Below are 21,817 nucleotides of genomic sequence, written 5' to 3'. Positions count from 1 at the left end.
GATCATAGTACCAACCATGACACGGTGACAACCACCCCTGAACAAGCAAGAGGGGGAAACAACAAAAGGAAGTTTTGGAATGATAAGAAGAACCAACCAGCCCAGGACTCCACTAAGAAGCAACAGATCGTTGTTGTTCATGCTGCCACAACCCATGCCACTCTAGCACCCATAAATCGATATGTTGGAACCCTTCCAAAATGCAACAAGTGTAACTTCCATCATACTAGGGTTTACCGGGAGATGCATTGCAAAAATTGCAACAAGAAGGGGCACATTGACCATTTCTGTAGGGCATCGGTACAACCCATCACCCAGGTCCCTTACACTGGAGTAAGCCCAGCCTGTTACAAGTACAGCGAAACGGGACACTTTAAAAGAGACCGCCCAAGAGCAAGGGATGCTTGTGATGGTAGAAGGGTGCTTATGATCACTATAGGAGAGACTCCCCCGAAACCGCCAATAAATATCGGTACATGTTTCTAACAACAACATTTAGATTTTAAATTCTTACTAAAACTAGCATCGATTAAAGTATATTAACCATAAATCTCGAGAACACGACAAACCCTAGTCGTAAACTTCCCCTCTCCCCCGAGTAAGTCATATTGTTTATATAAAAACTTAGGATTCTTACTAGTGAATCTATAATGGCTAGTGTAAACATTATGGTCATATATCATTCAGATTCTATAGACTTAGGATGTGTAATTCCGCTTTATTTCCTATTCCTTGTTTGGTTGTGAGCTTAAGGTAGAGTCACTCATTTGACTGCCCTTGCAATCTTAATGATATACGACTAGTTTACACCCAACGATTATAAAAGAACTGGTGGGAGTCATACTACTAAATTTCATCACTTTTGTCAAATCACTCATACTGCTAGTACTCACTAACTATATTATAAAAATTCGTAGTAAGAATAACAAGGATAAAGCAGGGAGTATAATATAATACACTATCATCCCAAAACAAACACTTTTAGTTTTAAATCGAATTAACACCGGTTACAATAAGATGTCCAAACGTCATCAATTAACATAAAATGGCTTGGCCCTTACCATATCAATGTCATGTATTATGAAAAATGCCCTCGTCTTTTCCCCAAATTCTTGAACTCCCAGTCAAAACACTAATTTTGGGATGAGATTCCTTCTAACGGGGGATGATGTGACAACCTCAATTTTTGGTCAAGTTGAAGTCAAATAAAGTCAACAAGTCAAAACAGGTCAACTTATCTAACCCTTGTGGGTTGGGGTTTACTTTATGTCTTCTATTGTACAACTCGCTATTTTAATAAGAAGTTATTACTTGGAAAGTGCGTATGTTCAGAATTCTTAGACCTTATTCAGGGTAAGTGATGAAACTATTTGGTAAAACATTATTCTGTACCCCTCGGGGCGTATAACATCCATAACGAGGCTTAACGGGGTGTACGAACCTTGCGTTACGAAGCCAAACACTCAAAAAGGTCACAAACATAGTCTCTCTCAATCTCTCTTTATAAATCTCTCTCCCTCCCAAATGTCTCCCAAATCTCTCTCGAATCTCTCTAAAAATCTCTTTTAACTTTTTATAATCACTCGGGTCATCCCGACACTTAACTCGGTGAAAAAACGCTCGAAACGGGAAGATTCCTTGAAAAATAGCCTTATAAGACTGAGGTCCCTATTAGAACTGAAGCCTTCCTCTAGAACCGAAAACTACACCTTATGGACTGAAGCCATGAAGAACCAAACCCTATTTGGACCGAAACTGCTAAGACCTAACCGAACCTCAGAGGATCGAAGGTCCCTTCGGACCGAAACCTCCCTTCGCTCCATTTCGCTTTCGGTTCCCTACGACCAACTTTTCCTTTGGTTCTGACTACTGACCGAACCTTCAGCCCAATGCAAGCAACTTCGCAGGGAGCACCTTTTCACCCGGTTTTCAACCTCGACTTCCTTTTAAGCCCGTTTTCGATGATTTTCGCATGGGATTTTCGTATAAAGCCATATTTTATTATTTTTAACCTTCTAAGATCATAAAATATGCATATTCTAAGGATTCCATATTAAAATCCACACCTTCCTTAAGAGCAAAGGCAAAGTACAAAAAGTGATCCTTGACTTTTCCACAAAACTATGACACACTACAAGAAAAAGACCCTTTTACGACGCACAAACTACGAAACTCGTTGATTTATGTTACGCAAAAGAGAGTGACATTAAAAAAAAGTGTCATCTCTTAAAAAATTTAAGGATTTAGGTCACGAATTATTGCGTGCCCTTAAATTAGTGTCTCATGTGAAAAAATTAAAAACACGGAGGGCACTTTATCTAAAATGTGCGTCCTCTGTGAATGTCGTTTTATATTTTTTAACAAACACACGTCTCTCTTCTAAGAGGGAAAATTAAATCCCCAAAAATTTTAAACCCCTCTTTTTTCTCCTACATTCGTATCGATCTGTTCTCTAACATCTCCTCTCCTTCGTCTCCGCCCCTCACCCACCTCCACTACCTCCAACCCACACCAACTCTTCAAGCCTGCACAACATAAGCTAGGGCTTTTTTTGATCGGAGACTTACGCCCCATTCGCTTCAATCTCGATTGCAACGTAGTTCGGCAACTACGACTCCTCCACCGCAATGGTGTTGTGACTCCTCAGGCTACAACATCGGCGACTACATACCTATCAATTAATCTCTCTCATACTCGTCATAGAAGAACCACAAGTAATCTATCAACATTGTTACATAAGTATCGACTCCTCAGGCTCACTTTTCCACCTCCCCTCCACCCTACGCCATCTACTAAGACTCCTCAAGTTTCCAAGCCCTAGGTCTGATTGCACTATTGTATGAAAAGGATGCTTCTATGCTGCCCTATTTCTTCAGTCGTTCAACAAATAAGAGGAAACACAATTTCTCATTCATCTCTCGACTCATCTTCTCAATCAAGCAAAAATGGATTATGATTTTTTTCATGCATCAGCGATTTCACCTGGTACTTTCGATTTCTCCTTTATGCCTCCGTTTTTTCCTACATCTACTTCTCATCTCTGAAAACAACTTGATTTCACCATTTCAGCTTACAACTATTGGTTTAGAACTTTAGATCCTTCAGGGAATTTGGGAAAAGAAATGTCATACCTATGGCCACACCTTCTTAAGTTAAACGAGTACATTTTTTTTTTCACATAAACGAGGTTCATATTTCCTTTTTTGTTGTCAAATTTTCAAATTCTGATTTTTTTTCTTGGGCAGGTTTGCAAGTTCAAGTGCAGTTACAGCCAAATCATCTTCAGGGGGTATCTTTAGTTGGTTTACAGGATGAAGTTCTCCCAGCCTCCCTCCTCCATACTTTCCACTTAAGGGGATTGAACTCGCATCCTCTCTACCTGATCATGTTGAAACCGGAAAGGCCCAAATCATAACCCTCCAAAATGGAGTCAGAATTGCCTCTAAAACTTCAGCAGCAAGCAACTATTTTCCTTATTCCTTTATCACCAAGGTATTTCATATCGTCATCTCATGTGCTTGATTATTGGAATAGAATCCTGCAGCTTCCATTGAGTTGTATGTGAATTCTAGCTCAATGTATGAAACACCAATTTCATTTGGAGCCACACATCTTCTAGAACGTATGGCTTTCAAAAGCACAACTAACAGAGCAGGTATTTGTTTGCCTATTTTCGTTTCTTTCTATTTCCTTTCTTGGGTTTTCTTTTAGATTATTTCTTAAAATTTATATTATATTGTTTTAAAGATCTAGAAAGTGAAAGCTGCTATCAGTGAATATGCCAACAATCCAGAAACCTTGTTGTTAGAGGCAATTGATTCTGTTGGATATTCTGGTGCATTAGCCAATCCTCTTCTTGCATCAGAAGGCTCATTAAACAGATTAAGCAGTTCAATTTTGGAAGAATTTGTATCTGTAAGTCATACTCATAGATTTAGGGGCAATTTCTTTTTCATTTTTTGAGCTTAATGCGTTAAGCACTTAAACTAGACAACTATACATTCTTTGTATTTTATATTATTTGTATTTTATATTTTTTGAAAATTTCAGGAAAAATACACTGCTCCTAGGATTGTACTTGCTGCCTCGGGGGTTGAACATGAGGAATTGTTGAAATATGCAGAGCCTCTTCTGTCTGATTTGCCAGGTGGCGTACATTTTGAGGAGCCAAAGTCAGTTTATGTTGGAGGTGATCATCGTGTTAAGACCTGGTAGATAAGGACATTAGTTATATAATATCTAATATGTCATGTTTTCTTGAAATTGTAGTGATTGTCATAACTTATTTTCATGATACAGTAGGAGGTACTCAACCACATTGAATATCTGGAACAATAGTTTGATTTCATTGTGCTTTTTTCATGTTTATTAATAGTAGATTGATTTCATGTGTAGGATAGAGAAGCTTATGCTTACCTGCTAAATGTTCTTTCACCAGAACATTACATCCCAACCACATTAAATATATGGAACAACTGCTGAGTTATACCCCCACCCCCACTTGACTTACAGAAGCATTTCCTGCACTAAAATTCTGAGGATGCATCTGTTAAAGGTAAAACTTATCTTGAGCTAAAATGCTACTCATAGCAACATAGTTTACAGGTTAAGATCCAAATGATGCAGGATTAATCATAAATATTGAAGATAACCATTATTATATGTCATAGGATCCATAGGCAACATGGGATTTCCAGGCATTCCATTCCCAGGTGCTTGTTGGGATTTAAACAAGTTACTCAAAACATCATTTGGATGATGTGAACATAAACCATCAACCATCAACATCAAGCACATGATTTAGCAGATTTAAAACATCGGCCTAATGGTCCAAATTTTGAAGATTGTTCGAGAAGATATGATCGAGTCAATCTGTCCACAAGATTAAGTCAACACCATCATGGATTACAACCTTGTCAATTACAATTCCAGCTATATGAACACGAGCTTCATATTTAGGTGCTCGGATTCATGGAACGGAATGGGAGGTGGGTTGGATTTCTTCATGTTAACATGAAAGGCTCCACAAAACAACTTTTGCTGAATAATTTATCCGGGACTATGTTAGGATTGGACCTCGTCCACCTGATCCCTTTTTGAATTATACATACATACATATATATATATATATATATATATATATATATATATATATATATATATATATATATATATATATATATATATATGTGTGTGTGTGTGTGTGTGTGTGTGTTTACTTAAATATTGTGTTTTGCTTTGGAAAAAGTTGAATCTTGGATCTTTTCATGAATTATCGAGTCAGTCTGGTGGCAGGTTTGTTGCATAATATTAAATATTAATGACTTTTCTTTTTTTATTATATAAGAGTATAATTATGTGGTGATTAAGTTGTTGCGGACACTTATTTGATATATGCAATCAACGGCTGCAGAGGCAATTGTTAGAATTGTAGATTTAGAATGTAGTAAAAAAAAAACATCACGTGAGCAAGAAAAAGAAAACTTCTCCATGGAGCTATGGAAGACTGCTTTCATGGAGGCTTGTGAAAGGATTTGTCCTGTACGAGCAGCTGGACATGATTGTGTTTGCTTGCCTGTGCTTTCTAGATTGGTAACCTTTCATCTGATTACATTATATGTATGTGTATAGATTATACAATACACATAAAGCTTAATAGTAATTTGTTTTTTGGTTGATAATGTTTACTAGGTAATGGAAGAGTGCATGGGGAGATTAGATGTGCAAGTGGACATAACAGAATTACCGATGAAGTCATGAAACCTGATATAACAGTATATGAGGTCAAAATTGGTAAAAATGAAAAAATTGTCTTAAACTTTTATAGTTTTATTGGAAAAAAAATTAACCATTATGATAATGAGATTTAACCATGTTTAATCTATTACTAGTTTAGTTTGCAAAGATCTAAAAAAATATTGTTGAGTTTAGGCAAGTTCTAGTTCCCTTTTTCTTTTTCTTTTTTTCTAATTTCCCAAATTAGTTGTTGAATCTTTTTGCATTAAGTCTCTTAATAATAAACTTGTAGTGAAACAATAACCAATGAAGACTTTTAGGAAGAAGTGTAACAATAACTAATGGACCATCATCATTGGCTTACTGTGATAAGTGGTGTCTTATCAGGTTTGTTGTTTTCTAAGCATCTTGTTGATCTGGTAGATTTTTTGTTTAGATAGCGGTTTGTGATGGTGGTTTCTCTGCCTTGGTGGTGGTTCATATGGATGTTATTGGTGTTGCAATCCGGTATGCCACATTCTATGTTTGGTTAGGTGTAGACACACCTGGATGAATGAACGTTACTAACTGTGAGTCTCCACTTAGTATCTTATTTAGTTCTAGAACATGTTCATTTTTTTATAATGAAGCTCCATTTTTAAATGATTAATGACACGGTTAAATGTTGTAAATGTTTGAAATCCAGTTTAGTAAGGAAGGTGGAATTTTTTTATTTTTTATAAAAGACTAAAATACCCTTGTATTAAAATAAGTTAAATAGAAGGTATTGTTTTATTTTTTTAATATTTAAGCTTTGTGTTTATTAAAAAAATAAAATAGCTTTAATGAGTAGAATTCAAAGGCTCACAAAACTAATATTTGTTTCTTCAAAAAACACAATTCCTAGGTTAACTCATCAAAGGAGTTTCTCTGCCAATGAGGATGATGTAAGTTACATGACCTTTTCATTTTCACTATTTTATATATCTATAGAACTCGCGATTAATGATTTTTTTTTTCAAAAAAGTATCCTAACATTCTTTCTTATTACCATATTAAAAAATATTGAATCTATGTTGTTGTTTTGGTTGTTAGGCTGAGAGAGATTTGCAACCATGGTTTGCTAAAGAGGATTGTTAAACTAATTGTTAAGCTCATGAGAAATCACAATACCCATGAGTCATTGGTAATTATGACATGCTTGTTGATGGAGAAGCATGTAATCTACCAGAACTCGACGTGTCATATATTTTAAAATTTAGCTTCATTTCACATACTCTTTCATTGATTTGATTGTTGTTTTAGCTTTTGGAAACAACTGCTAGAGCAATTCAACCAATGCTGGAATGGGGAGAATCTGGCATGGCAGCTGCAGATGAACTCTCCAATCTTTTCAAGGTGAAAATCAAATTTTAATAATCTTGATTTCTATTATATGAATATTTGATAGTAGGATACACTGAAACCAAAGCCTTGGACTTCTTTTATAGACGGACATTCATTAAAGAATGAATTTGATTGAATGTAACAGTGTCGATTGCATGTTACCATTCGGTGCCTTTCTCACCCGAGTGCTCATGTACGTGCCCTTAGCACCTCGGTTCTTAGAGTCGTTTTATACGCCGACTTGATCAACCCAAGTGGATTCACAAAAGGAACCGATATGTGCTATTGAAAAAGGCAGAGTCGCTCCATCTGTTTATTCACGAAAGGAATCGGTGGCAAACCAACAATATGGAAGATTTTTTTGACATGATATCTGAAACAAGAAGGTGACCTTAATAGAAATGTAGTATTAGGTTATATAGTTAGTGAAAACCTCTTAATAACAATGTACAATTAGATCCCTTAATACCGATGGATTACAATTTTTGACATGATGGTATTGGATGAAATTGAGTGTTTTGATATATATATATATATATATATATATATATATATATATATATATATATATATATATATATATATATATATATATATATATATATTTGTATTATGCGTAAATGAGCATCATAAACGCACGTCGTATATGCATATCGTAAATGGTTCTTGAAGTTTATGACACGCAAATGCGTGTCATCTTCATTAATGACAGGGGCTTTAATTATACGCAATGCGTGTCCTAAAGCGCGTCGTAAGATTACGAGACACAAATGTGTGTCGTCTTCTTTTATGACAAGGCCTTCCTTGACATGCATTGCGTGTCATAAATGCGCATCGTAAATAGACGATGTGCAAAAGCGTGTCGTCTCTCGTTATCACAGGGCCTTCCTTGATACGCATTTGCGCACCGTCTGAGCATTTTACAACACGCATTGCGCGTCGTAAAAAGCTGTTTTTCTAGTAATGACACAAGAAACCTCCCATACCCACTCTATGACCACTCTCAGACACTATTCACATCAGTCTTGCCCACTCATTGTACTCTTACCCTTCCCCCACAAGTTTCCTTAAACCCATACACACAATGAAACTTTACTACTCATCCTCCTTAGATCACCAGCACTTCACCAAAAGCAAATACACTTTTTCTTTCTCACTTCCTCTCCAAGATTTTGAGATTCTCCAAGAGTTTTGAGCTCTTCATCCTCTTTTGGAATCTTCGAATCTTCAAGCATCTCCCAAGTGTTCTTGACTTGGAAACTCCTTTTTCTTCATCATCCATCTACTGAAATCAGTCAAGGTGAGTTCATAGCCTACATTTTCATGTTTCCTTCAAGTTTTAGGGGAGGGCGAATACAAGTTAAATTGATTTAACCATTTTAACAATTATTAACTCCTCTTCTTAGCCATAAGAATGCACTAAGATATCCTTAGAGGACCAATTATGAAATGGTTTCTTAATCATCAAGATGATCACAAAACATGATACTAAAGTACTCTCCCATCTTTTCAGATTTGAGAAACTTTTATCTTTCTGCCTAATTTGATTATTCTCATTCGTTTTGCCATACATCGAAACTTTTCCGATGTTTCAGAATTATACATAAACTTGTAAGTATAACCATATTTACTAAACTTTAGTAAATCATGACGAATAGTCTTATCGATCTTTTGTGGTGGACTTGACCGTTTCACAAGAATGTGTACTCAATCCCTTAGTCCTTCACTTGACTCACATATACATGTGAACAAGGAATTAGTCTTAATTTTCCAAAGATGAAGATTTTCATTCATCATACTATACAACTTGCATGATTCCAAGTTTTGGTCCAATTGAAACTTAGGTGATGAAAATCTTTCCTTATTTCTAGAAACATATAAACATCAATTTTCCATAAATGCCATTGGAAGGAGATAAAATAAAATAAAAAATTTTATTTATTTATAACATGCGGAAAAACGTTTCCTTACAATGTAACTTAAATGAAAACTATGTTATTACATATTTTCTAGCAATCTATCATAACTCCTAAGTAGCAGCTCAAGAATCCGATCTTCGAACCATGCGATTGAAATCCATCTTCGCGATCAGATTCAACATACTCTTTCTTTAAGTTTCCTTCCATTTGCTTGATCCTGCCATACATCAAAATGTATTAAGAATCTCCAAATGGGAACTTAATTGAGTTAGATAGTCGACTTACCTGAAGCTGAGGTCAAAATTTTTGACTACACCTTCTCTCAGATCTTTCAGGTAGTTAGGGCAGTTTTGCAACCAATGCCCCTTCCTTTTGGCAATATAAACATATGGACTCTTTGGTAATGGTACACTGGACTATCTCAAACTTGTCTTTCTCTTTACCATTTGGTCAACCGAGTTGACTATCGTCAATCCCTTTCCTTGGGAAGAGAAGTTTTTTCTAGATATCCAATATTACGATTGTCAATGTCTGTGGAAATCTGGTAAGTTGATCTTCTTGATCAAATTTGCTCTACCAGTGCTCCAAATCATTACTGATTTAGCAGCACCAAGCAAATAGATAAGATTATTAAGGGTCATGTCATAGTCTTTTACATAGTAGTCCCAAAGGACACTCACTATGAGACTTAGAAGGTGATTGAACAACCAACTTTCTCAAGACTTTGACACCCAACTCTCCCGGTTTGTCAATATGTGACTTCATCTCCAAGATGTGAGCACGCATAGACCTTGCTTGCCAATAGGGCTTGAGTGACCTTGAACTATTCAAGAACTTGTAGGTTAGGGAGAATAATTAGAGGAGGTGGAGGGAGTGAAGAATGATTTCTAGGACATCATCTTCATTAGGAAAGCTTGTCCCAAGAGTTTTGGGAAGATCATAATTGTCTGAACCAGACATCTTTTGGGAGATATTCAAGATAGTCGATTTAAAGTCCTTAATATAGCACCCAATATGAAATATTAAGGCTAGGACCCAACACAATATTTTATAACTTAGAAGAGAGATGCTGTAATCCAAGCTATAAAATATTTGAAGGTAGGCGAATCACGATTCACCAATTTCCACCATGAAAAACGAAATAATTTATTAGGTTTTAATTGGATTTGAAACTCCTAGATCTTTTGAGATCCATTGAACTTTTCAATGGGATGTTTCAATCTCGATTGTGCCCTCTCAATTTTTGTGACTGGGATGCCGAGGATCACAAAACAAGGTGTCAATAACCATGAAAATATACTTGGTACCCTTGATATTTACCACTCAATCGATGTGTCGGTTAACCACACGCGCTCCACCGATACTATGATAAACATTAAACTACCCTTTTCCTACCTTGTTAAATCAAGCTACTGTGCTGGTTAACCACACTCACTCCACTAACCGACTTAAGCAAAGCGCAAAGTGTAATTTCATGGGTTAGCACCAAATTCACATTTTCCTATGTAACTAAGATTGGGAATTCATAATAGTTTAGTTACTTATTATTTATCATTAATACTTTTAATGAAGGGAGAATTCTAGTCCTTGTCCTACCCGTTTGGCTAACAACCCTCCACTAGTGTAGTGGGTGAGAGTGGACACCCATTAAACTGCCATTTTTATAGGCGGTAACCTTATACCCCCCTTATAGACCGGTTTCGTGAATGAGGCCTACTAATGGTAAAACTGACTTGATCTTACACACACACACACACACATATATATATATATATATATATATATATATATATATATATATATATGTATATATATATTATTAACTTGTAATACTATAAAGTATAAGGGTTGAATTTTAACTTTTAAAACTCTAGGGTTTGGAATTAAAGTGTGTGTGAAGCTTTACAAATTCCAAAACTTGAGGGTAAGTTCTGAACTATTCTAAAACTTTTCAATTTCATAACTTATGTTTTTAAAGTAGTTTTAATAAAAAAAACTCTTCAAGTTTCATAACTTGAGGACAATTTATGGGAGACTTTAAAACATTTAAAAATGAGACTCTCCATTTTTCATAACTTATAGAAATCTTATGAGTTTCAATAATCATAAATGTAACCTTTCATATAAGTTGAGGACAAGTTACAAAAACACATATTATGAACAACGTTTAGATTAATTTGGATTAAAAACATATTATCACATAACTTTTCTATTAATCTAAATCAACTCATAAGAACCAGATTATTCAAATCAAACACTTTTCATGTAATTAGCCTAACCATTATACTAATACAAAATATGAATTTATTGACAATTATCTATGAAATTGGATTATCATGAACATTACCAGATCAAAAACAGGTTTACAAGTTCAAAAACAACTTAGGGTAATGTTCCTAGTCCAATTCCAGCACAAAACCTCGAAAATATGTTGTGTGGGGGTCCAACTCGTTGAGTGCATGAACCAACTCAACGAGTTGGATAATTTTATGCATGGACTCTGCGAGTCTATCAGTGGACTCGGCGAGCACACTGTCCAGAACAGCAGAAAATCAAACTTTTCAGCATTTTGCAGCAATTTGCATCAAGTATAATTGAAAACAGGCCTAAGCTCTGATATCACTAAAGAGTTTTGAGAATTCTAACACTCTTATGGTGTACATTAAACCCTAAATACCTTGGATCTATGTTTTCTCTATTATACATGCAAACTTGAACTTTCCAAGGTATTACCCTAACTAGCATACAATCATTGATACTTGGGTAATATAAACAAGTTAGAAGACATACCTTTTCATGTAGCTTGATTCCATAGAGCTTAAGAGCCTAGTGCCTCAAGTGTGAAACCTCAAATGGTTCACAAAACATCACCAACATCTTGGAATAACTTGAGAGAAAAGGTTCCCATGCTCAAATCGGCTAGCCCTCATGTGTACACACACTAGTGCCAATTTCTTGAGCCATGGGGTCCTTATATATGGTGGCTATTAGGGTTACACCATGTAACTCATGTCTTTCTATATTCTTCATGCTTCATGAGTTAAAACCTCCATGGAGTATCCATGGGTTACTCCATGGGTTTAGCCCAACATGAAGAACTATGGATCATAAGCCCACATATATAAGAATGAATGATTTACACAATCAATCCTCATATATTTAATTAGTCTCATTTTGATCACAATATTAATTGCAAATTAATTCTTGATCAATACTAATTAAATAATATGATTTCATATTAATATATTAGAACTTATAATATATTAACAAATCATAATTATCCTTTTCTCACAAAAGTCTATCCAAATTGTTCTGATGCCATGCAACCCAAATGAACCATGCCCATTGGGTCAAGTACATACCAGTTATAGTTATGGATTTAGACACTAATCCAACATTAAAGGCTTAAGGTTTCAAATCATAGTATGCTAGTTAGGATGATGCCCTGGAAAATTGAAAGTTTGCATGTATGATAGATAAAACATAGATCCAAGGCATCTAGGGTTACATTTACACCATAGGAGTGTTAGAATGCTCAAAACCCTTCAATACTATGGGTTCAATCAACCATAGGGTTGGAATACCCTCGACCTGTTGGCTTACGTACAAAGCATAGAAACCTCAACCACCGTATGCACATATAACATATAATCATATGGCAGTCTACAACCAGTCAAACAGATCTAACCGATCACTAAGCATAGCAACATCCTATCTACCAGGATATCGATTTAACAGATCATAACAGTATTGTCTGACTATTATTATTATTATATAAGCGTTAATAACACTCAATATAACTCATAATAATAGCCCAAATAATTATTTTAAGGACCTAATAACATTCCTATATTAAAACATAAGCTAAACTAAAGATAGGATAGGTACAGCTCACTTACAGCGGGTTTTTCTCAAAAACTAAGCATTCCTTATAAGGGGTGTGGATACCTTCCCTAACACAACGCGTTTTAAAGCCGTGAGGGCAGCAGATCCCATAAGAACTCTACAGTTAAGCGTGCTCGGACGGGAGTAGTACCAGGATGGGTGACCCCCTGGGAAGTCCTCGTGCCGAGTGGCCCAAAGCGGACAATATTGTGATACGTGCCAGAGGGGGATGTTACAAATTTAGGTTCCCTCATTTCCTCACCCCTCACCCCTCTTCTTTCTCTCTTTAAACTCTCTCTCTAAGCTCCCTAACCCCTCTAAAAGCCTAGGTAAACCCCCTAGCACCCGAAGGAAGCCCCGAGGCTCTCGGAGTCCCGAGAAAAGAGCCTTTCAGCTCGGGAATGCTGCTCCAGCGAAGCCCGGTTTTCGAGAAAAACCCGCTGTAAATGAGTTGTACCTATCCTATCTTTAGTTTAGCTTATGTTTTAATATAGGAATGTTATTAGGTCCTTAAAATAATTATTTGGGCTATTATTATGAGTTATACTGAGTGTTATTAACGCTTATATAATAATAATAATAATAATAATAATAATAGTCAGATAATTAATTTGTCGCGGTTATCATTAGACTAAACCCTAGTGGTATCAATACTAGGTTTTATCAAAGGAAAATCGTTGTGAGAGTATCGAAGCACTGTCCGAGTGCTGAGTCACCACCTAATCAGGTGAGTGCATAGTGACTTTCAACTTACACATAGATATGAAGTATTTTATATAAATTACGTGTTATGTGTGCATATTATCTGAATACTTGCTATCTATGCTAGATGAACGTTGTTATATATGTTTTCAATGATTTAAACTATATATGTATTTTATATCTATGAAAATGTTGGGGTAAAACATGGGTAGATGTAATAGGTGATGTGTGATAAAATGATGAGAGGCCTCGATGTTGTTATTGTTGATCCAGTCATCTAGCGGAGTATAGATGACAACCACGGACTCTTCTAGACAGTCCAGTGGAACACTAGCAAGCTCGCAACCTGTAGGTGTTGTGAACGATGTGTTCACCAGTGTACTCCATCCCCCACATGGTTGCCTATTAGGACATATATTGCTGAGGAATCCCCTTAGCAGTAGTGTCCGTCCCGATGATGATCCTTAGGCTAGGTTCCTTATGATAGGTGTTTAGGGACGTAAAGTGAGGATAACGGGAACGGGTAATCGGGTTATTGTTGATTGATGAAATTAATAATCTTATTTATTGTGGGTTGAAAACCCTATGTGCTCACCAGGCTCCCAAGCCTGACCCACTCAGTTTTATGTATTACAGGTAGTGGCGCATGAGCATAGGTGTGATGTTTCGGACGAGGGATTACGGATATAGGCCTGTAGATATGAAATAATGTAGTAAGGCTTATATTGTACTGTTTATACTTTTGATCTGTACGAACATGACATCCCGAGTCTTTTAATGAAATACATTTCTATGGAAATGCTTTTGATAAATCTTTATCATATTATTGTTTTAGGACAAGTTCCGCAACCCTTTTATTAAAAGATAACTCTAATTTTGAAATAAAGTATAAACAAAACTGGTCTTTCCTGGCCGTGATTTTGGGGATGTCACAGATCTGATCCCACATCGGCTTGGAAGGAGAACGAAACATCTACTTATAAGGGGTGTGGATACCTTCCTTGTCACAATGCGTTTTAAAGCCGTGAGGGCAGCAGATCCTATAAGAACGCTGCAGTTAAGCGTGCTCGGGCGGGAGTAGTACCGAGATGGGTGACCCCCTGGGAAGTCCTCGTGCCAAGTGGCCCAAAGCGGACAATATTGTGATACGTGCCAGAGGGGGTGTTACAAATGGTATCAGAGCTAGGGCACGGGTCGATGTGTTCGACGGGGACGTCGAACCCTATAATGGGGGGTGAAAGTGGGTTAGATCTGATCCCACATCGGCTTGGAAGGAGAACGAAACATCTACTTATAAGGGGTGTAGATACCTTCCTTGTCACAACACGTTTTAAAGTCGTGAGTGCAGCAGATCCCATAAGAACTCTATAAATCATAAATTGTTGTGTACTAAGAAAAACTGTTTTATTCGAATCACTTCCTTAGAAAATATTAAAGGTGATATAATTCAAATTACATTAGAATGACAAACAAGTTATAAAAACTGAAACCGAATGTAATTTCAAAAACACAAAAAACATAAACATAATTTGAAACATTGGATTAAAGGCTTGAGTTTTTGCCAGCAATGTCAATGACGAAACGATACTTCACATCATTGTTGGCCAATCTTTCTAAGGCTTCGTTAATTTTGTCAGATGTAACCATCTCAATATCGCATGTGATGTTGTGTTTCCCACAAAAGTTCAACATTTCTTGAGTTTCTTTCATGCCTCCGGTCATGCTACCTTTTACCATCCGTTTTCCTATCATAATTATATATTCGTATACTTAATTTAGCTCAATAAACATATTCACATTAGTTGATATGAAAATCTATGTGTATGTGTACATATGTCATTATAGTTAATTTATAAAGTACGAACAATATTTGCCTAAATGGGTATACATATGTAAATGGGTATATATGTGTAATTATGTATGCAAGTATATATGTTGTATACTTCAACACATAAAATGCAAGACATATCCTGGGCCGGTATTGGTGCCTTCGACCCGTAAGTACAATGAGGAAAACTCACCTCATAAGCAGCACTGACTGATAAGATCCAACTCTCAAATCTCAACTCCTGACTCAAATGCCTACAACCACCATGTGACCATTTCAAAAACTCTGAAATACCCAAAATGCCCTCAAAAGTCAAACTTGGTCAACCATGGTCAAAGTCAACAGTCAACAGTCAAGGTTAACAGCCCATGTTGACCCAACTCGTCGAGTGCACTTATCAACTCGTTGAGTTCCTTTATTAATCAGAAAGTCAGGAAAAACCCCAACCAACTCGTCGAGTTGGCTGGAAAACTCGTCGAGTTTAAACCTTTTACACCATCTGTCCTTTTTCATCAAATCCACTATTTCAAGATGTAGATCTAGCACCCAAGAGCTCGAAAGTCGCCAACTTCCTTTAAGACCATCATCGATTTCCCCAATATTAGATTGCACCACAAAAGAAAACTATTTTCGGTATACATTAAGCAATAAAGAGAACATAATAGGAAAACCTCCGACATGACATCCAAACTATGGCTTAAGATCTCAACCATTACGATAAAAAAACAATCTTTGGCTTAATGCAAGAAACATGGAGTACAAATTTAGTACATGACATCCCTCATAAAATATGAAACATGTAATCTCAAGCACACCTCAAATAAACCAGTATAAAGATTGACCTTATTGGTTGATATTGTTGTAATACCCTGACTAATATCCTATATCTCAATATCATCGACATGAGAACCGTAAAAAATGTTTTAAATAGCCAGTAAATTTAAGTACGTGACCATAAACTTACCCTTCTTAATACTATATATATATATATATATATATATATATATATATATATATATATATATATATATATATATATATATCATACTCTAAAATGGAAGGCGGGAAATACAAAAAGAGATGAAGATGGGAGGGAAACGACAAATATGAAATGGATGGATAGTATATTTTTACAAAATAATCGCCTAATCGAGATACACACAAAACTAAGACCACACGCTAAAAAGTTATTTGAGTAGGCAACACATATTAAAAGTCTGAAACAAACTTTACTTGTCCTTCACAACACTTTAGAATGGGAAGCTTATTAAGGATTTTACCCTCCATAATGTAATGTAGGTGTAAGGATCCGGAGAATAATAAGATGAGCATCATTGCTTTGGTTAGAACTTGATTTGCCATAAAATCACATCATTAAAAGAATAACAAGCCTTAACTGACATGTCTACTTAAACCGAGATTCAAACTAAAGATGAAGGCTAACCAACTTTATCATGCTAACATCACAAAAGTTGGTCCAAAGGCAATTGTACTACACACACTAAATCTTGGGTATGCCTTCACCATCTTGTACCTAAGATAACTATAAACACATACTCTTATAACATGCAAAAGGTACACAACATTTCCTCCTCATACCATATAGACTCTATTTTTCTCAAATCCCTACAAACTAAGGCTTTTTAGGGTCATTTTGTAACTCCTCCCGGAGCATGGGTGGATTTTCTTTTTAGGTGGATACAAACTTATTGCCATCACACTCACAACATAAAATCCAACATTGGTTATATCAAGCGAAATCGTGTCCATCAACTCATAACATGAACTCTAATATTGGTTATAATTACGACATACCATCAATAATAAATATATAAAGATATTTATGTGTTTAGTTTATATGTATAAAACTTGTTAAACACTAAAAAAAAAATTAGTTACACATAAGCTAATTTGATACCGGATAGGCAAGCATGCACTTTTTAAAAAAAATAACAAAAATAAAATAGTTGTTTTAAATAAGAACTCAAGCACCGCTTAAACACTAGAAAATAGAGCTGTTTCATATACAATTTTTTTCCTGCATAACAATTTGTATTTTAAAATGTTGTATTTTACAACTCTATAAATCATAAATTGTTGTGTACTAAGAAAAACTGTTTTATTCGAATCACTTCCTTAGAAAATATTAAAGGTGATATAATTCAAATTACATTAGAATGACAAACAAGTTATAAAAACTGAAACCGAATGTAATTTCAAAAACACAAAAAACATAAACATAATTTGAAACATTGGATTAAAGGCTTGAGTTTTTGCCAGCAATGTCAATGACGAAACGATACTTCACATCATTGTTGGCCAATCTTTCTAAGGCTTCGTTAATTTTGTGAGATGTAACCATCTCAATATCGCATGTGATGTTGTGTTTCCCACAAAAGTTCAACATTTCTTGAGTTTCTTTCATGCCTCCGGTCATGCTACCTTTTACCGTCCGTTTTCCTATCATAATTATATATCCGTATACTTAATTTAGCTCAATAAACATATTCACATTAGTTGATATGAAAATCTATGTGTATGTGTACATATGTCATTATAGTTAATTTATAAAGTACGAACAATTTTTGCCTAAATGGGTATACATATGTAAATGGGTATATATGTGTAATTATGTATGCAAGTATATATGTTGTATACTTCAACACATAAAAGGCAAGACATATCCTGGACTTTTTACAATACTTTCTTAATTAAGATATATACTTAGATAATTTATTTTTATAATAATGTCGCCCAAACCCGTTTTAACAAGTTATTTAGCCTGTTAGATTGGTCTACCACACATGCATATAATATTTAATAACCCTAAAAAAAGTGAAAGGGTAAGCTTACGTACCAAAGATCATAGGGAAAGCAGGCAACTCTAGAGGCTTGTCGGGCGCACCCAAAAGTGCCAGTGTCCCATTCACTTTGAGCAGCTCAAGTGTTGGTCCAAGCGAGTGTGGTGCAGCCACAGTGTCCAATATGAAGTCAAGTGTCCTCATCTTTGACTGAAACAATAAAAAGTCAACTCAAACTATGGATTACTTATCAATATTTTAAAACTCTAATTGTCACATGCAGCATATATTTTAGGGTGTTGCTAATAAGACACTCCTGGACACCCCATTGACCATTTTTTAAAAAGTCAACCAATAATTAACTGATTTTAATCAGCTTTTTCGGAAAACAATACAATTTTAGCCAATAAAAATATTTAAAAAATTATTTAGGGTGTCCATATTGCAATATGGGGTGTCTTTTTAGCCAACCCCATATTTTATTCTCATGACATCATGAAATTTTTAAATAACATGTCCTATCACAATAACAACATAAATGTTTTTTTTATGCAAATAATATCGTAACTAAGAACTAACCAGCATTTGTTTGGGATCAGTACTGATGATGAAATCATCAGCGCCCAAACATTCCTTCGCCTCTTTCTCTTTAGAAGGAGAGGTGCTAATGACTGTAACATGGTGACCGAAAGCTTTACCGAATTTGATAGCAACATGTCCGAGTCCACCCAACCCCATGATCCCAATTCGTTTTCCAGTCGACTCATGCAACTTACTATCGATCATTGGTGAGTACACTGTGATCCCTGCACATAAAAGTGGTGCAGTTGCATCCATCGGCAAGCTTTCCGGTATATGTACTACATACCTTCAACATATATCCATAATATGTTCTTTTGTTAGATATTGTTATTCTAAATTTTGCATAAAATGCATATTTGATAAAAAGAATAGAATAATATAAATGTAAGACGCATAACAAAACGAACAAGTACGACAATAAATTAAAATATATATAACTACATATACGTTCAACCTTTTTCTGGATTTCATATGACTGTCCCCTTTTTTATAGAGAGAAAGTACTATAAAGTATACACAGTCGGCTACAATTTAGACCACTTTTAAACTACTTGAACATGTTTTATTCTTTTTAGTTAAAGTCTTTAACTTTACTCACTAGATTCATTGAAGTAAATACAACATATACGAACATACTGAAAATACGATTTCCACGTACGGATAGATGTTATTGTTTTATACGATTTTTGCACAAAAATAAAAAATCATCATGATTAAAATAAATTAAAAGCAGAAACGTGTCCGATCAGATTCGATGCAATATGTCCTGATCCTTATACATCGACCAATCCCATGTATGGTCCACACATAAATGTCTCTCTGTGACCAATTTAATAATATGAACTGTTCGTTATAATTTATCGTTGGAATATTAAACACATTGACCGGGTCCGTTGAATAATCGTCCGCTAGTAAATGACTCCGGTTCAATTATTTTAGTGCGAGTCATGGCATATTTCCATCATAATTTAATGTTGGTGTGAGAATTAAATACTGGTCTAGCCAATACCACTCGCATTGAACCGGTCCACCCACTTTCTTTAACCACCTACTGCGTTTACACCCCAACAACAATGACATGTGATGTTTTTATTGAACTTCAAAACTGTATTAAATACTATATATTATTATATTAATATAGTATTAATATTACCTTCAATACTATTATATATGAAACAATAAATATAGTTTTAATTGAATTAATAAATAGTAAATATGTAAACCCATGAATATGATACAAAATGTCATTAAAAGGTAAGCTTAAGATTTACCGATGATCGAAGACCAACATCTCAGAATAACCTCCATAGGTGATGCTGCCGTCCCAGAAGATACCATTGTATGTCAACTGAATCTTGTCACAGTAATTTTCCATTGAGTCGTTGCAAAATTCACAGTCCAAGCATGATGCAGCCAGACATCCTACCCCAACTCGGTCCCCGATCTTGAACCCTTCCACGTTGCTCCCGATTTCGGTTATCAATCCTGTTATTTCATGCCTAAAACATGCAACATCCTTTCATTGTATGTAAACCAAGTAACACTTGACATTTGACAATATTAATTAAATCGTTTCACCTAGTAGTTACTACATATACGTGGAGTCCTTGGATTACACTGAGAGAGAGAGAGAGAGAGAGAGAGAGAGAGAGAGAGAGAGAGAGAGAGAGAGAGAGAGAGAGAGAGAGAGAGAGAGAGAGAGAGAGAGAGAGAGAGAGAGAGAGAGATGAAATGACCGTGGACACACCAACACTTTTTACAGATGGAAGCTTGATACGAGAATAAACAAGGAGGTGTTAAGTTGTAGAAGAGAGGCACCAACTATAATACCATGCAAGATATATGTGTAGTCTTTGGATTAGTTTTCAAAAAACTTAGATGAAAAGAGGTTAAACCGGAACATAAATAGAGACACACGGGACAATGTTTGACCGATGTAGGACATAGTAACAGTTACAACGACATGCACATACATAAACACAAAAATTTATATGTTCAATGAGAGCTTCAAATTTGTACGGAAGACCAAGAAATCGACTTACCCGGGAACAACCGGGTACCTAGTGATACCCCAATCGTCTTTGACATGGTGAATATCTGTGTGACATATTCCGCAATACAAGATTTTGATCGAAACATCATCAGGTCCGTTAACTCTATGGAAAATAAACATTATGAAACATGATTTATTAGAATCAAAATTCAAAATAAGCATGAAATAAAAAGAATAAATGAAAAAACTGGAAATAATTGACAATAAATGAAAGCATATGTACCTTCTCTTGAAGGTGTAAGGAGTGATTAGGCCGGAGTTATCATGAGCGGCCCAACCGGAGACAGTGAGCTTGTGATTGGGAGTGGCTTGAGCCATTTGTGTGTCTGAAATCTGAATTGAAATATAGACAGAAACAGAGACGTATGGTTCATATATTTATGCTCGTGATGGTAAGCGCATTGAGCCTCGGTATATTATTATTTTAAAGTTATATTTCTTTGTAGTTTTCATTAGAAGAAATTTATTTAATCTTATATATCTCAATTTGAAAAATATTTGACCAAAATGACACTTCCTTGAAATTTCTGTTGACGACGATCAAATAAAAGGAAAGTTAATTAAGACTTAGGAAATTTAATGTGAACAATATTAAAAGAGTTGTTGACTAATATGAAAGCTAGTTATTTCAAGTTAACTAACGATAGAGGAAAAGTATAAATAAATTTATAACAAAAAGATATGCTTTAATCATATGTTTTTAATTCCTTGTATAGTCTAGATATGACTATATATTTATCCATTGCACATGATGTATGAGGCCATGATATAACACCCAAAAATATAAAGATCAAAATTTCATTTTAAAGAAAATCAAAACATCCGTTTATCATTTACTAAAACATTTAAATGTATCTCTATTTTAATAAAAGAATAATTTTATTCTTCTTTTGACATGTGTAATCCTATTAGATCTCTTAATTAATGCATATTTTATTCTTATTTT

General features: G+C 35.2%; 1 protein-coding gene and 1 pseudogene across 2 annotated transcripts; one reads left to right on the top strand and one right to left on the bottom strand.

Moving 5' to 3' along the window:
• Positions 1–1,579: 1,579 nt before the first annotated feature.
• LOC145016263 (mitochondrial-processing peptidase subunit alpha-like) lies at positions 1,580–4,470 on the top strand (annotated as a pseudogene).
• A 10,537-nt stretch (positions 4,471–15,007) lies between these two features.
• On the bottom strand, positions 15,008–21,313 carry LOC145014446 (putative cinnamyl alcohol dehydrogenase 6). 2 transcript variants are annotated; one of them, XM_078972814.1, is made up of 6 exons: positions 21,095–21,313; positions 20,861–20,974; positions 20,090–20,317; positions 18,816–19,104; positions 18,293–18,446; positions 15,008–15,352 (listed from the first exon to the last, which is right to left on the bottom strand). In XM_078972814.1, the coding sequence occupies exons 1-6, from the start codon at positions 21,187–21,189 to the stop codon at positions 15,150–15,152; spliced, it is 1,083 nt and encodes a 360-aa protein (XP_078828940.1). In that variant the 5' UTR covers positions 21,190–21,313; the 3' UTR covers positions 15,008–15,149. The 2 variants fall into 2 exon arrangements, with proteins under 2 accessions (XP_078828940.1, XP_078828939.1); XM_078972813.1 differs by lacking the exon at positions 15,008–15,352 and adding an exon at positions 17,551–17,895 and having other exon boundaries at positions 21,095–21,307.
• Between the last annotated feature and the right edge of the window lie 504 nt (positions 21,314–21,817).

Source organism: Lactuca saligna, chromosome 9, assembly GCF_052625555.1.
Source record: "Lactuca saligna cultivar CGN05327 chromosome 9, ASM5262555v1, whole genome shotgun sequence".
Classification (NCBI taxonomy): domain Eukaryota; kingdom Viridiplantae; phylum Streptophyta; class Magnoliopsida; order Asterales; family Asteraceae; genus Lactuca; species Lactuca saligna.
This window is presented reverse-complemented; position numbering and strand designations above follow the sequence as displayed.

What these genes read in the sequence shown, in the direction of transcription:
- LOC145014446 (XM_078972814.1), bottom strand. Translation starts at nt 21,189, where the DNA reads ATGGCTCAAGCCACTCCCAATCACAAGCTCACTGTCTCCGGTTGGGCC. An exon ending in ATGTTGGTCTTCGATCATCG is followed by an intron (nt 19,105 to 20,089) that starts GTAAATCTTAAG and finishes TATATGTTGAAG; the next exon opens with GTATGTAGTACATATACCGG. An exon ending in CTGATCCCAAACAAATGCTG is followed by an intron (nt 18,447 to 18,815) that starts GTTAGTTCTTAG and finishes TTATTGTTTCAG; the next exon opens with TCAAAGATGAGGACACTTGA.